The sequence below is a fragment of the Bactrocera oleae genome, chromosome 4 (assembly GCF_042242935.1).
Source record: "Bactrocera oleae isolate idBacOlea1 chromosome 4, idBacOlea1, whole genome shotgun sequence".
NCBI classification, from domain to species: Eukaryota; Metazoa; Arthropoda; class Insecta; order Diptera; family Tephritidae; genus Bactrocera; species Bactrocera oleae.
The window spans coordinates 10,638,207-10,652,819 of NC_091538.1; the positions used below are offsets into that span (position 1 = coordinate 10,638,207).

Consider the following 14,613-nt stretch of genomic DNA (forward strand, 5'->3'; position numbering starts at 1 on the left):
AAGCGCGGAAACAAAAAAAAACACAAATAAAATAAAAAAACGATAAAAATTATGAAAACGATAAAAATTATAAAAACGATAAAAATTATTAAAACGATAAAAATTATAATAAAAAAAAAAAATAAAAACAAAAAGAAATTATCTTATAATAGTAAAAAATAATAAAACAATAAAAATTATTAAATAATATTAAAAAAGAATAAATAAATAAAAAAAAGCAAAAGTATAAAAAAGCATTATTTATTTCTTATTTTTTTTTTTGTTTTATATTATTTTTTTAATATTTTTTTTTTACTTTTTATATTTTTTAAAAAACAAAAATAATAATAAAAATAAAAAACACAAAAAAAGCAGCAATAAAAAAATATTAAAAAAAGATTAATAACAAAAATATATAAAATAAATATAACCAAAAAAATATATAAAAATAATACAATATATTATAAAAAAACAAAAAATATATGTAAAAAAATATGAAATTAAAAAATTATAAATAAGAATATATGTACTTGTATATAATGTTTATTTACTTTTTACAAAAAAAAAATCAAAAACAAATTTACATAACTTAACGCTACAAAATATTTACGAAATTAATAGTAAATGCATGAAGAATTATAAAAAAATTATTTACATTTATTTAATAATTGTGTCTGCCATAACAGTAAGTAAAAAAAAAATCAAGTTCGAAATTACAAAATAGTTTTATTAGAATATTCGCTTTTATTTCTTAGAAGGAGATCGGGGACAGTTACTCCCGGGCTTGTCTAGTTCTCAGAGGAGCCTGGTGCTCTGCAACATTTTTTTACAGTTTTTTTCACTACAAATCATCCCTGCCTAATAATAAATGAGGAATGTATTATTAATAATATATTATAATATAAAAACCGATCCGTTATACTAAAAACTAATAATATACATTTTCACTAAAAAATAATTAAGTATTTTAAAAATGCGCATACTTGGTTTAGAATGGCTACATCGTCAACATAAAATGCTAGCAACGAATACCCGAGTGTTTTACGCCGTGAAGCGCGCGAATAGAAATTTAAAAAAATAATATACAAATGCAGCACCCACTCAATATACAGTTTACACCCACCAACTGGCAAAGTTTGCTTAGCTGGTAATATCAGTTTACACACACACATGCACATGTAAATATATTTGTGGTATGCGCATGCCTGGCTGCTGCGCTCTACGTGCTCAGCGCAGTTTTCTTAGATTTCTGCGCATGGCTGCGTTGCTGCTTGCTGCACTCCTTCTTTTGCTGCTGCATTAACATGTCACCCATTTTATTCGCACCCGACCGCTTCTCCTGCATTACAGCAGCATGCATGCGCCGACTGTGCACGATTAGGCTGCTGCGTTGCTTAAAAGCCTGCATGCAATGCTGACAGCGTTGCTTCTTCGCGCGATGCTTCCAGTGTTTGTGCAATGCCAGCGAACCCTTTGTGTGGTAGTTGAAGACGAGCATTGCCGCGGCGCGTCGCTTATCTTGTGCGCAGGCGCGGCAACTCAGCTTATGATCCACCATGCGATTCAAGTATTTGTCGCGCAACATGGCGACTATCACCTCTGGTGGCGCGCGTATTTTCTTTGGCTGCGCTTGCTTGCGCGACGAACGCTTGTCATTGACGCTTTGAACTACTGCTTGTTGTTGTGGCTTTTGTTGTTGTTGCGTGGGTGCTGCTTGTATAACGGAGACCTGCGCGGCTTTCGGCAACACCGCGGTTACCGCCGGCGCAGTTAATGTGGGCGTAGCTGTGGCTGCGCAAGTAGCCTCGTCAGCATGCGTGGGTTTCTTGCTGAAATCCAACGGCGCGGTAAGGTACTGCTGCTGCGAGGCGGCGTCTGCCAACAAGGGCAACAATGTGGCTATTTGTGAAAGTGATTTGCGGCGCTTGCTGGGTGGCTGCTGCAGCTGCGCATGCGTCTGCGTTTGCGCGTTTGGTGGCTGTGGTTGTGGTTTGGATTGCGTTATGATGGGTGCGATCGGCGCTAGCGTAACGGCGGGTGTGGCCAACAACGCTTGTCGTGTGGGACTTTGTCGTTGTTGCTGGGCTTGTGCGGCATGGCGCTGCTTCTGCGCAGTGGATACCTTCGGTGTGATGGTCAGCGTTATATCCTCTTTATTGCGCAAATACTCAATATACTCCTCTGTCTCGCTACGCATACGCTTGCGTTGCGATGAGGAGGGCTTTTGCTGCAGCTGTTCCGTTGGCTGTTGGCTGTCGTGCGGCGTCTCCGTTGCTGTCGGCATTGCCGGATACATAAGCGGCGTTTCGGCGTAATACTTATTGATAATGTCCTTGACATAATTCTGTATATGCGTGCTGACCTTATTCAAATTCTGATATTCCATGTTGCTGAGAAATGTGGCAGCAGCATTCTGCTTGTTGTTCTCCTTGTTGTCGCGATCTAAGTGTAGCAGATCTAGACGATGTTCGCGGTGGTTATGCGCGGCATTCGTGGTACGTTGATTGAGCGTTCGTGTTGTTCTCGTATGTTGTTGCTGGTAATTTATTGTATTGTTTAGTTTGTTGTTGTTATACGCGGGAGGCGATCTAATAAGCTGCTCTTGATTTTCTTGATCTTCATCATTGTCCAGTTGCGGCTGATATTTACGCTTGTTGCTGCTGTTGCTGTTGTTACTGCTGCCAGCCGCCGCTGCTGCTGCTGCTGCTGCCGCCATCATTTCGATTGCGCTCTCCGTTGTTTCTTGCAAATCGAAATTTTCGCTCAAGAATGCCGACATCGCCTTTCTCTGCTCACTATTACTGTAACTGCTATTGCTGCCATTTGTTGTTGTTGCTGAGCTAGACATATACTGTCTAACGCCACCAGCTTTCAACGGTGATGCGCCACCATCACTCGACGATGCCGTCGACGAGGCAGACGATGGCGTATTCTCATCGTCACCCGTTGAGTGTTGTCGTTGGCGCTTATGCGTGTTGTTGCTGTTGCCGTTGTAATGTTGATATTTCATGCGCTGCTGTTGTTGCTGTAGCTGCAGTTGTTGCTGATAGTTGGCAAAGTTGCTGTTGTTGCTTAGGGAATGGAGTAGCGCCGCAGCCTCTTTGGTCGTCCATTGTGAAGGCAGTTTATTATTGAACAGGAGTTGATGATTAGCTGGAATTTTCAACTCTTGCACGCCTCCCGCCTTATGAAAATCCTGAGCGACTGAAGCGGTGTTGCGACTGATGGCGTCCATTTTTAAGAGACTGTGTGGGGGGAAGAAAGAAGTAAATGCAGCATATATTAGTATGAGATATAGAAAATCGCGTTTCGTATTTAAAAAAAAAATAATAAAAATAATTTAAAAATTAGATTAAAAGTGGAGTAAAAAGTAAATAGAGGAAGATATAAAATGAAAGAAAACTAAATGAAAACCCACTAAAATTAGTATAAATAATTCAATATAAATATAAATACTTTTTGGACTTAAAGTATGGTTTTAACATGACAAAGTTCTAAAAACAAAGAAATTACAACAACAAAAATGTAATGTACTTTATTCTTTTTTCTTGCGTATGTTTATAAAAACCAGAAAAAAGTTTTCCATAAAAGAACTTTATTTTGATCGTTTAGTTTGTATGGCAGCTATATGCTATAGTAGCCCGAACTGAATAATTTCTCGTGAAATTGTAGCGTTGTCTTGAGTCATAATCCATGCCAAATTTCGTGAAGTTATCTTATCAAATAAAAAATATTTCCATACAAGTACTTGATTTTGGTCGTTCAGTTTGTATGGCAGCTATATGCTATAGTAGCCCGAACTGAACAATTTCTCGGAAAATTGTATCCTTGCTTTCAACAATAGAATAGGGATGAAAGCACGTGTGCGAAATTTCAGAATGACAACTCAAAAAGTGAGGCACTAGTTCGCGCATATACAGGCAGACCTACGCAGATGACTAAATCGATATTCAGGCTATAATAATAACAACAAAAGTGTAAAGTACTTTTTTTAAGAATGTAAAAATTCAGTAAACTATGAAAATGTTAAAAGCGGCGCATATGAAGTATATATATTAACAAAAAATAACCAAATTATCCAAACAAAATATAGGTTTTATGAGGTTATCCAAAAACACTGGCAACTTAACGAAAGACTGGGAAGTGAACACAAACTTGACAAAGCCAACAAACGAAAACAAGAATAAAATTCAAACATTTTCATAATTTGTTTTTTTCCATTTTTTTACCGCGCATAGTCTTCGGGATCACTTCCGTCTGCCTCAAGATATTGAAATAGTCGTTCGGAGCCGCGTTTCTGTGCGGCCGCATTCGGTAAACCGCCCGTGAGTAGATCGTGCGGCGGTATTAGCGAACCATTGGCGCTCAAACGCCAACCCACCATCGATGTGGGATTTACAATGATTTCCTGTAGTGGACCGCCGGTAATATTACCGTTGCCATTATCATTTGTTGTTGTCGTGGTGTAAATCGTTACCGAACCACCGCCACCGACGTTGCCGCCTTGATTGCTGGAAGTGGATGAGCTGCCGCCGCCGCCGCCGCCGCCACCACCACTATGTGTTGTATGACTTTTAGTGTGGAAGGCGAAAAATATACAATAGTAAATGCAAAGGTTTGAATTTAAAGTAAAGTAACTAACGCGCAGTGTAAGAGCTAAGAATTATTGATATTTTTTTCTTTTAATTAAAGTAATTAGCGTAGTTTTGTTAAATAAAATAAATATTATTTAACTTTACAGCTTACATTTTTTACCAGAAATTTTTCTTTTTTTTCTAAGCCAGCTTCAACTTCATAACGCTAACTTGTCTAACTGCTAGGTTTAGCTAATTATTAACCGTTTATTTACCAGTATGCCAGTTGCGAATTTGAGTATATATTTACACTTGTATCACTTGCTACTAAAGGGTTGCCAATTGTGCGCAAAATATTCGAACTCGAATTCGAGTTCGACATATTGCCGTTAATTAAGTGATTAGTTGGATTTTGATTGCCGCGCGCCGGTCGCGCATCATTGGGACTGCGCGCGCAAAACGCGTGTGGAAAGCACAGAGAAGAAAGAAATTACAAGTATTAGATTTTCGATAATTAATTTCGAAAGCTACTGCCTTCTTTATTAGTGGCACTACGTAGGGCTTAAAACTAAGTGTTAGTGGAGGTTAGTTTTTTTTTTTTTTCTATAAGGCCGCTAAATTTGCCTACAACGCTAACTACACGACAGTTATTTATTGAAATTTAGTTAGTAAACAGTGAAATATTTTATTTGAGAAATCAATAATTGCATTTAATACTCACTGCACTTCGTTGATGTGCGCTTGGAACTCTTCCTGCGTATCGCCGAGGAAGGAGCACTTGTTGCAGGCGCGCTTGTTGTGCACTTTCAGCACATGCGTGGCCAGGCGTTCCGAGCGCGCCGCCTTATAATCGCACAGCAAGCATACAAACGGTTTTGTGTGCGTATTCAGATGGCGTTTCAAGCCCCACTTATCCGCGCCGGACCACGGACAGTAACAGCAGGTGAAGCGTTTCTCACGCTTCGGTTTGAGGTTGCCACTAGCGGCGCCCGTATTGCAAACAATGCCACCATTGGCGCCGCCCACACCGACAGCGATGTCATCTTGTTTCTCCTGTTTGAGTTGTGGCAAGGGCGCGTCGGCCGCTGTCGCTACAGCCTCGATGGTCTCCGCAATGCTCATGCTCGACGAGGTCGGTTGGCGTTGCGCTTCCAGGAATGCATTGTCCAGTTGTACGTTCGCACCCTGGAATATGATGTTGGGTTTTTGCTCGGGTGAGCCACAACTGTTGAGCGTATTGTTTGTGTGTTGTGTATTTACCGAAGTGATGGTCACATTGCCACGTCCGCCAGCATGCTGATTGCCACCACCATTGCCGCCACCGCCACTGTTGGACGTGTTCGAGCTTACGTGACGTCGCGTCTTATTGATGTCATACTGCAATTCACGATGCATGCGCAGAAAATGCTTCTTCACATGATCGGCCCGATTGAATTGCTTGAGGCAGGCGAAGCACTGGAAGGGCTTCTCCTCTTTATGTATGTTCTCGTGACGAGTGTAGAGATCTCGCCGATCGGTGGAGTAGGGACAGTGTGTGCAGGCGTAACGTTTTTGCACTTGTACACCGCCATTGTTGTTGGCATTATTGCCATTTTGTTGATTATTATGCGCGTTGCTGTTGTTGCTGTGTGACTTTTTACGACTATTGCCACCGCTCGAACTGGTGACGACACCGCTGCTGTTTGTTGATGTAGGTGTTGTCTGTTGTTGAGTTTGGCCGGCATTCATGTTGTTACCGGAGGTCGAGGGACTAGTGTAGATCACTTCGGTGGTAGAATCGTTGCGATTTTTGGATCTAAAAACAAAACAAACAGCAAAATGTGGTTATTTTACGTATATACGAAATATCTGAAAACCAGACAAGACAAAAATGTTAACTACAGCTACACCGAAGCTATAATACCCTACACAAATGCATTTCTTTTAGCGTAAAGGGTATAAAAAGATATTTATATCGATTATGCTCGGTCAGTTTATATGCCAGCTATATGCTAAAGTGGTCCGATCTGAACCATTTATTCGGAGATTGTAGTGTTGCCAAAAAACTACTAATCCATGTCAAATTTCGTGTAGATATCTCGTCAAATAACAAAGTTTTTCATACAAGAATTGCATCTGATTGAACAGTTTGTATGGCAGCTATATGCTATAGTGCTCCGATATGAACGATTGCCACAAATGAGCAGCTTCTTGGGGACAAAAGAATGTATGCAAAATTTCAGACTTATATCTCAAAAACTGAGTGACTAGCCAGCTTGCCTGGCTTCAAAACTGTCGCAACAAAATTATTTCAAACAAGCTATTTTTCGCTCACATTTTTGAATACATTTAATTTCAAACTTCAACACAATTGCTTTTTTGAAACATTTTTTCTTTTTGTTAAAACCCTACAAACGCAATAGACGTCTCCGCATCGACAATGCGTCGCATACACAATTCGAATTTTGTGCCAAAATTTAGTCTGGGCAAATGGACGTGGAATAAGAACTTGGAGCGCTTAGAATTTGAACCCATTAAAGATGCGGAGTTGGAGAAACAAGATTATGTCAAGACGTGCGGCTTCAAATTCAACAAGTCGCTAAATCAATTGGAAGAATTAATATTCCTGCAAGAGTTCCAACGTTCCGAACTAACACACGATGCCGATGTAATACTCGTGCAGGACATAAAAAATATTGTGCTCTTTCTGGCACCAACCGAGATCATCACAAAGGATTTTGTGCTCTTTCTGCACACCTTCACCGTGGATCGTTTTCTGCGCGCGCTCATCATCTACTTTGAGTACTACTTGAAAATGGTGGAGTATGTGTTGATACGTCGCGACGAGATTAGCGGCGAAAAGGCGCAAATACAAAGCGAGGACACCAATGAGATCAAGCGCATCTACTCGTCGCATCTTACACAGCATCGACTGCTGTTGGCGCGCGAATATAGCATTATTATAGCGGGCGATGGCGAAATGAAGCCATTCTATCACATTACACCCATTGTCAATATTTCGCAATCGATTAAGGATAAGCGCTTTCACGAAACCTTTTTGGCATTCTCCACACAAATGGTGTGGATCGCTATGCATCGACGCGCCTACGACTACATCGATTTGGAAATGTATCGGCTCTTTCGCTCCGAACACTTTAAGCTCAAACGTTATGCGCACATCAACTTTACGGATGCCGAGGCGAACATGCTGTACGGCAAGAATTACAAGCGCGTCAATTATCGCGCACAAAACTCACCGCTCATACAGGAGTTGGTCAATGTGTCCAACGAGAATTTGCCCATATTGTGGATTGGCGAACGTAAATATCGTGGCACCGATTTGCGCATACACCAACTAGAGCTCGAGTATATTGTGCCGGATAGTCAGTTGACTTTGATTGATGTGTGCCACGGCATACTCGGGCATCCGAAGAAAATCTACAACACACTGTTGAACATCAATTGGGAAGAGGTGCGCTTTCAGAACTATTCGCATATTTATGATCCCTATCAATTGGTGCGTCAGCCGATGCTGAAGATACCGCATATCGATGCGGAGAAAATACGCAAACATGCGCAGAAATTCGACACCTACTATCATGTGCGTCTGCAGTATGAGCGCGCAAGCAAAGCGGTTATAGATAAGTGGTGTCGCCGCGACGCCGTCATTGCGTATTTCACTACGGAGGGCATGATTACGAACATTGTGACGCAATGCGAGAGGGAGCTGGTTAGAGATTCGTATGGTCCAAGTGTGAAAGAGATAACGAGCAAGTTTTTAGCACGCAAGAAATTATTGGGAAAACTATAGCGTAGTGCACAAAGCAAAGGTGCGCCTGACGCAGAGAGTAACAGCTCGAAGGCAGCTGCAAGGTTTTGTATATTTTTGATATTTTTCTTTTTTTTGTTGCAAATCATATTTAAAGCTCGTCATGATTTCGGTAGGCAGATATTTCAATAAAATTTTAAGTTTAGAATCGTGTATTTGCTGAAATTTTTCTGCATTTGATAGCTCTTTGGTTTAGGTCAATTGTGTGTTCGATTCATCACTCGCTAAGCTTTAGAGAAGAGGAAAAGGTTAGATTGCACAAAAGTAATCGTATTTAAAGATCCTCTTACTTCGCTATATGTAGAAGAGTTAATCGAATTTGTAGTTCAGTATGAAATTTAGTATAACGGTAATTTTCAGCATATTAGTTGAAAAAAAAAAATCGCTGTTAACTTAAGTTTGAGCAATTTCAAAATTTTAAAGCAAATGAATTTTTAAAAATTTAGTTTTCATATTTAAAAAAAAAAACCTCCCTAACGTATAATTATCTTTTTGTATACAAATATGCGCTTCAATATCATCTACATATAAAAAACAAAGATACGAGTATTGCACTATAAATAAACTCCGTTTTCTATAAACAAAAACCGACCCACCCTAATGTATAATTATATTTTAGTACACACATATGTACTTAAATATCATATATGGTATAAAAGACTTGAAGAAACAAGAGATTCACTTCAAAAAGTTTGTTTTCAGATGCAAAACAAAAAGGACACACCTTAATGTATAATTATTATTTTTGTATACACATATGTATGTACTTAAATATCATATACATAACACATGAAGAAACAAGAGATTCACTTTAAAAAATTTGTTTTCATATGCAAAACAAAATGGACACACCCTAACGTATAATTATTTTTTTTTTTTGTATACACATATGTATGTACTTCAATATCATATACATAACACATGAACAAACAAGAATTTCAATTTAAAAAATTTGTTTTCACATGCAAAAAAACATGGACACGCCCTAATGTAAAATTGATTTTTTGTATACACGTAGTTACATACATTTAGAAGTATCATATCTATATAAGCACATACATATGCATATATAATACAAGAATATCAATTTGAAAATTTTTGTTTTCATACATGAAAAACCCAACACACCCTAATGTTTCATTATCTTTCGTGTATACATATGTATATACTAATTATTTATAAGACTTAAAGAAACTAGCTTTGCAATCTAAAAATTTTTGTTTCAACGCACGTAGAAAACTGAGCCACCCTAATGGCTAATTACATTTATGTATATATGCATGTACACCCATATACACATATAGAAGAAATATATAGAAGCACACATGCACTACCACTTATGTCTGCACTTACTTTGACTTGGATGTGCCAACTTGTTGCTGCAGTTGTTGTTGTTGCTGTTGCTGCTGTTGTTGTTGTTGCTGTTGCGTGGCAGCCGTATAACTCTGCAATTTACCACCTGTTGCCGTCGGTGTCGACCACTGTACAATTTGTGCCTGCTGCTGTTGTTGTTGTTGTTGCTGCTGTTGCTGTTGTTGCTGATCCGTACCACCGGTGCCAGTGGCGTTGGTGGTGGCAAAACCATTTTGCATTAGCGCCGCCAGGCCAAAAGCCGTATTCAAGTGGTCTTCCGATTTGAAATTACCGCCTGTCGTTGCGACGACCACAGAACCCTCGGGTTGTTGTTGGATTACAACATTTGCCGCTGCGGCAGCTGTTGCTGCTGCATTGACGGCATTAGCGGCATTGTTCTCATATTCGATGGTGGGCGCAGCGCTGCGATCGATCTGCTGAAGAAGGTGCAGCGACGAAAAAACGCAGTCAAAGCGAAGAGGAGCAGAAGAAAAAACACCAAAAAACAAAAACAAAAAAAAGAGATAAAATAAGTAAAAAAAAACCAAACAACAATTGAGGAGTGTGTATGTGTGTTTGCGGCTGGGGACACATGAGTCAACCGCAAGCGCTGTTGTGGCACTTACCAAATTCGTGAATGAGCGTTCGCCTTCGGGCGCTGTGGGCCCAGTGGTCGCCACCTGCGCAACCGGTGTGCCCAATGTATGTAAACCATTTCCGGTCTCTTCCCCATATAATTTACGTGTGATTTCTTTAAACATATCTTCATAAGCGGCCTCAACATTTGAGGACGGTATTAATGTTGCCATGGCTTATAGAATGCGCGCGTTGCAATGCTGCTACAACTACAAATACGGGCCGTCAGAAACTGCGGAAGGAGAAAGACAGAGAGAGAGAGAAATTGCGGTTAGCAGTGTGTAAAAAAAAAAACATATTTGTATGTATGTAGTTAGGTATATAAAGGCAGTTGAACTATATATATCTATATATGTATATCAGCGCAGGGTTAGATCAATAAAAAGCACAAAAATTATATTGCGTAGAGCGCAGAGTCGACAAAAGCAAGCGTTCGTCAAATAGCCACACAATTGTTGAGTTTCAATTTGTCTCACACGCCTTTTTTGTGACTTGACGTTGTTTATTTGCGCCGCCTTTAGTCGCCTGCCTTTTAAAAGTCACTTCAGTCGGCGGGCAAAGTATGAACCACAGCTGCCCAGTTTTGTGGCTTGTCACTTAGCCTTGGCTTTACGCTACATATCTGCAATGCTTGTATGTATGTGTGCGCGTATATGTGTATGTGTTTGTAGGTATGCTGGCGTTGTGGCGTGCGGGCGGCGTGTAAAAGTTAAATTGCCAACGACAGCTGACTGACATTTCCAGGAATACCAACGCTGATACATGATGCGCTGCGTTAAGGCAACACAACGCAAGTATAGCAACAATAACAAGACAGTTGAAAAATGAACATAAAAATGCAGTTGACGTTAAGTGAATGGCTGTGGTACAAACTATACATACATACATACAAACATATATACAGACATATGCAGGTATGTGCTCGTACTTGGCTTTTTGCTGCTGGGATGACATTAGCGCTGCTGCAGCGCAGTTAAGACAGCTATTAAACAACAACAAGCAGCCGAGAATAATGGCATGAAGCTACGCACCAACAGCCGAACTGCTGAGTCATGTTTCGTAACAACGCCAGGTAGGTGTTAAAGGAATGTATAAAATAAAATAAAGTGCTGAAGCAGGCAGAAATCGCGTGAAATAATTTTACACAGAAATTAAGGTGAAATTGTTGACTGAAATCAATCTCGACGGACGGAGCGTAAATTCTTAAAGAGCTGTCAAATTCTTACGCGGACTTGGCGCTTAGGTTGAGAGTATTTTTTTCAACAACGTGCTGATTGCTTCAAAGCTTTTTGCTTTAAGAAAAAGTTATAAAATAACTGAGTGATTTGTAATGAGAAATATGTAACGGGTGTTTTTTTTTTAGACGTGTGGTTTGCAATGAGGCAACACTTTTTTCGTAGCTGAGTCTTTTTGACAGCTTGGCAGTTCATAATGAGCAGACTTACTCCGAAACAAAGTTTGCAAATAGTGAATATTTATTACTAAAATAATGGTTCAATTCACGCGCGACGCATCGCGTGCTGCGTACAATATTCGGTCGACATAGTCGCCCTGCAGAGTCGTCTATCGAGCAACCATTAACATTCCCACGACAGTCGAGTCTACGTAACCGTAACGGACCCGAATTTTTATTCGGTCAAGGACTGTCAACTCGGCACCATTCGTCAAATTACTTGAGGAATGTTTTCAGCCGCTACAACAACAACAACAGCGACCATGGCTCGGTTTCGCAATAAGTTTACTCTAGTGGAAAAGCATAAAAAAAATATTCGTCGTGTTGTTGCTGACATACAACCCAAATTCGCCAAACAATTTTGAAGAAGACTGCAGAGTACAGTCTTTGACTCGCTAAAACTCCGGATCCGCATCAGCATGAATGGTGACAACAAGTTATCGAAATCCACAGCTTTATTCGGGTTTTGGCATCAAAACTTTTACGTTGGTCTTCTTTCCAAAACCTCGTAATGTTCATTGTATTTTAGGCTGCCTTAAGAAGCTTTAAAAAGTCCGCTACAGCAATTTTAAACTTTGAAGTCAAAAGAAGTCGGAAATACTATCTTTCAGAATCTCCAAAAAGAGTCCACTGCGGACCTGAGAAATCAGTAAATCTCGCGTATTCTAAAATTTATTATACTCAAAAAAATTTTGCGAGTCAAGTTTTACATCCTTTAAAGCACAGATCTGACATAATTTTCCAACAAAGCTACATAAATATAAAGCTTTATAAAAAGCATATAAAATTTCATTCCTCTCATTTCTTCCCCTAAATTGCATGCCATTTCAATCGACACCCAAATCAACGCCGTTCGAAAATTCCTTCCCAGAATTCCACATAAAATTAAAGACACCTAACACACACACACAAGCGAGTGCGCGTCACAAACTTCGCTTGAATTTCAACAAACAGGCCAGCAAAGTGCGTAGGTAGGCTGGATGGAGGGTTATTAGTGTACCCACTTTGCACACCATAAACTCGGAAGACAAATTGTCAATGAGCTGTGCGGCACACACACAGAAAATATCATATGTAAGGCATTCCGATATGCAGGCTTCGCTGCACGCGCACCCGCGTTTCGAGGCTTTTTATTTTGATTGCTACGCAATGTTGCCAACGTCGGTCATATTGCGCGGCATATCAGTCGGCTTGCCTGCCTTATTTCTGTGAGTGTCTTTGGCGCTGAGCTTTTGAAGTGCGCCGCCAACGCCACCACTGCCGCTGCAGACAAATGAGTCAGAAGACCGGAGATGGCAAGTAATCAAAACGGATGAGTGAATAAAAAGGAATGGAGGAAAAGCAAATGCGGCACAATGTGATCCCTAGAATTATTTTCGCTTTACAAATAGCGTCTACGCTGCAAAAGCGGTTGCTGAAGGTAGCAGAAACCCATTTTATACTCCAACCGCCAATAGTGCGAACTGAAGTCTACTGGCTGCAAATAAAAAACTTCTTGCTGCAGCCGCGTCTGCCCGCTTATCGTCGAGTTCGTCATGGTCCTCCCACAACGGCGATAACCTTAAGCCAAAGTGGGTGGATACGCAGCTTCAACGGTACCAAAAATAAAGCACAAAGCTGAATGTTAACAGCGAAACGGAAAAGCGCGCCAACTTGCTGTGCCACAAATGTAGCTACAACAACAAGCAGCGCCATAGCGCAAAACATAAAAACAGATGATTTGTTTGCAAAGTCATCAGTGACGCCAACAGACGCTAGGTTGCACTTGGTGGGCCACTGCTACTTCGCAGCGAACGCATTGAACGCGATGCCACACACAGCCGGGGCAGGCGTCGCGTTGCCAAACTCACGAACTGTCACAGTTGCATTACATACGTGTACTACGCGACCGCATATGGTCGGCTGTGATGTGTGGCAGTTTGTGTCGCCCACTTTGGCGACATTGTCTTCATTTCTGTTGCGTTGTTTGTATGCATGTTACGCGGCAAAACGTGTTCTCCCCCTCACATGAAGATTGTATTTATTCTTGTTGTTTTATTGGTTGTTTGTTTTGCAGTGTGTTCTTTTTGAAGTGTCCCCTTTTCGCGTTGTCGTTTTGAATTTTATTCACCCATATTCCGGTCTGCTGCCGCCGCCGAGTCAGCAGTTCAGCATGAAGCGAAGCGTCGCGACACAACACCGTGTGGGGGCGTTTGGTGTTTTGGCTGTGCTAAAGCTGGGCGTCGCGTCTGTCTGCGCGTCCGACTGCCAGTCTATTTCACAATTCATATGCTTGTTTTATTTATTGGCGATTGTTGGGTGTTTTTGTAGCTTTTTTCGAGTGGTGGCGCGGAGCAAGCAAGCAAGCAAAAGTCAAGATCATTCATCTGTCGCTGTGAGTAGGCTATGGTGGGTGGATACGGCTTTATAATACATCATACTTTGCTGTCAGGCGCAAATATCTCAGAAAATATCTGTATTTTCAGTTTCAAAGCATTTACTTGTATTTCAATGGAATGGAAGTTGGTTGTTATCACAAATTTTTAATCGGCAAAAATATGTTCAAAATATGTAGTGTCGCATTGCATAAAACTGTTGAGAATTACAGCAACTGCAACTGTGTGAATGAAATGTTAAAAGAAAAAGCTGTAGTCCTCATAGATTACAATTCCAGCTCATAAGAGCTTAAAATTTATATAAAGCAGCATGCAACGATCTTTCCAAAACGCTGTTGATCTCAGTCAAAAGCTTCACAATAAGAGCGGGTTAACAGTAAACACAAAGAAAGTCACCTGAACCATAAAGTATATTTACACTAGATTTTTAACGCT

General features: G+C 40.4%; 2 protein-coding genes across 7 annotated transcripts in view; one reads left to right on the forward strand and one right to left on the reverse strand.

The window, feature by feature from the left end:
* Positions 1–615: 615 nt before the first annotated feature.
* chn (zinc finger transcriptional factor charlatan) overlaps positions 616–14,613 on the reverse strand; it is a 44,909-nt gene continuing 30,911 nt past the window's right edge. For 2 of the 6 annotated variants that reach the window (XM_070109044.1, XM_070109043.1), the window contains exons 2-7: positions 10,341–10,582; positions 9,715–10,151; positions 5,275–6,348; positions 4,829–4,999; positions 4,209–4,550; positions 616–3,224 (exon numbers count right to left, since the gene is read on the reverse strand). In XM_070109044.1, the coding sequence (XP_069965145.1) occupies positions 1,199–3,224; positions 4,209–4,550; positions 4,829–4,999; positions 5,275–6,348; positions 9,715–10,151; positions 10,341–10,523 (4,233 nt within the window). In that variant the 5' untranslated portion in view covers positions 10,524–10,582 and the 3' untranslated portion in view covers positions 616–1,198. The remainder of the gene's footprint in view (positions 3,225–4,208; positions 4,551–4,828; positions 5,000–5,274; positions 6,349–9,714; positions 10,152–10,340; positions 10,583–14,613) is intronic. The other 4 variants (XM_070109045.1, XM_070109046.1, XM_070109048.1 and 1 more) reach the window with 4 other exon arrangements.
* On the forward strand, positions 6,876–8,516 carry LOC106624303 (protein phosphatase 1 regulatory subunit 36). The gene has a single exon (XM_014244001.3). The coding sequence runs from the start codon at positions 6,973–6,975 to the stop codon at positions 8,341–8,343; it is 1,371 nt and encodes a 456-aa protein (XP_014099476.2). The 5' UTR covers positions 6,876–6,972; the 3' UTR covers positions 8,344–8,516.

What these genes read in the sequence shown, in the direction of transcription:
- LOC106624303 (XM_014244001.3), top strand. Translation starts at nt 6,973, where the DNA reads ATGCGTCGCATACACAATTCGAATTTTGTGCCAAAATTTAGTCTGGGC.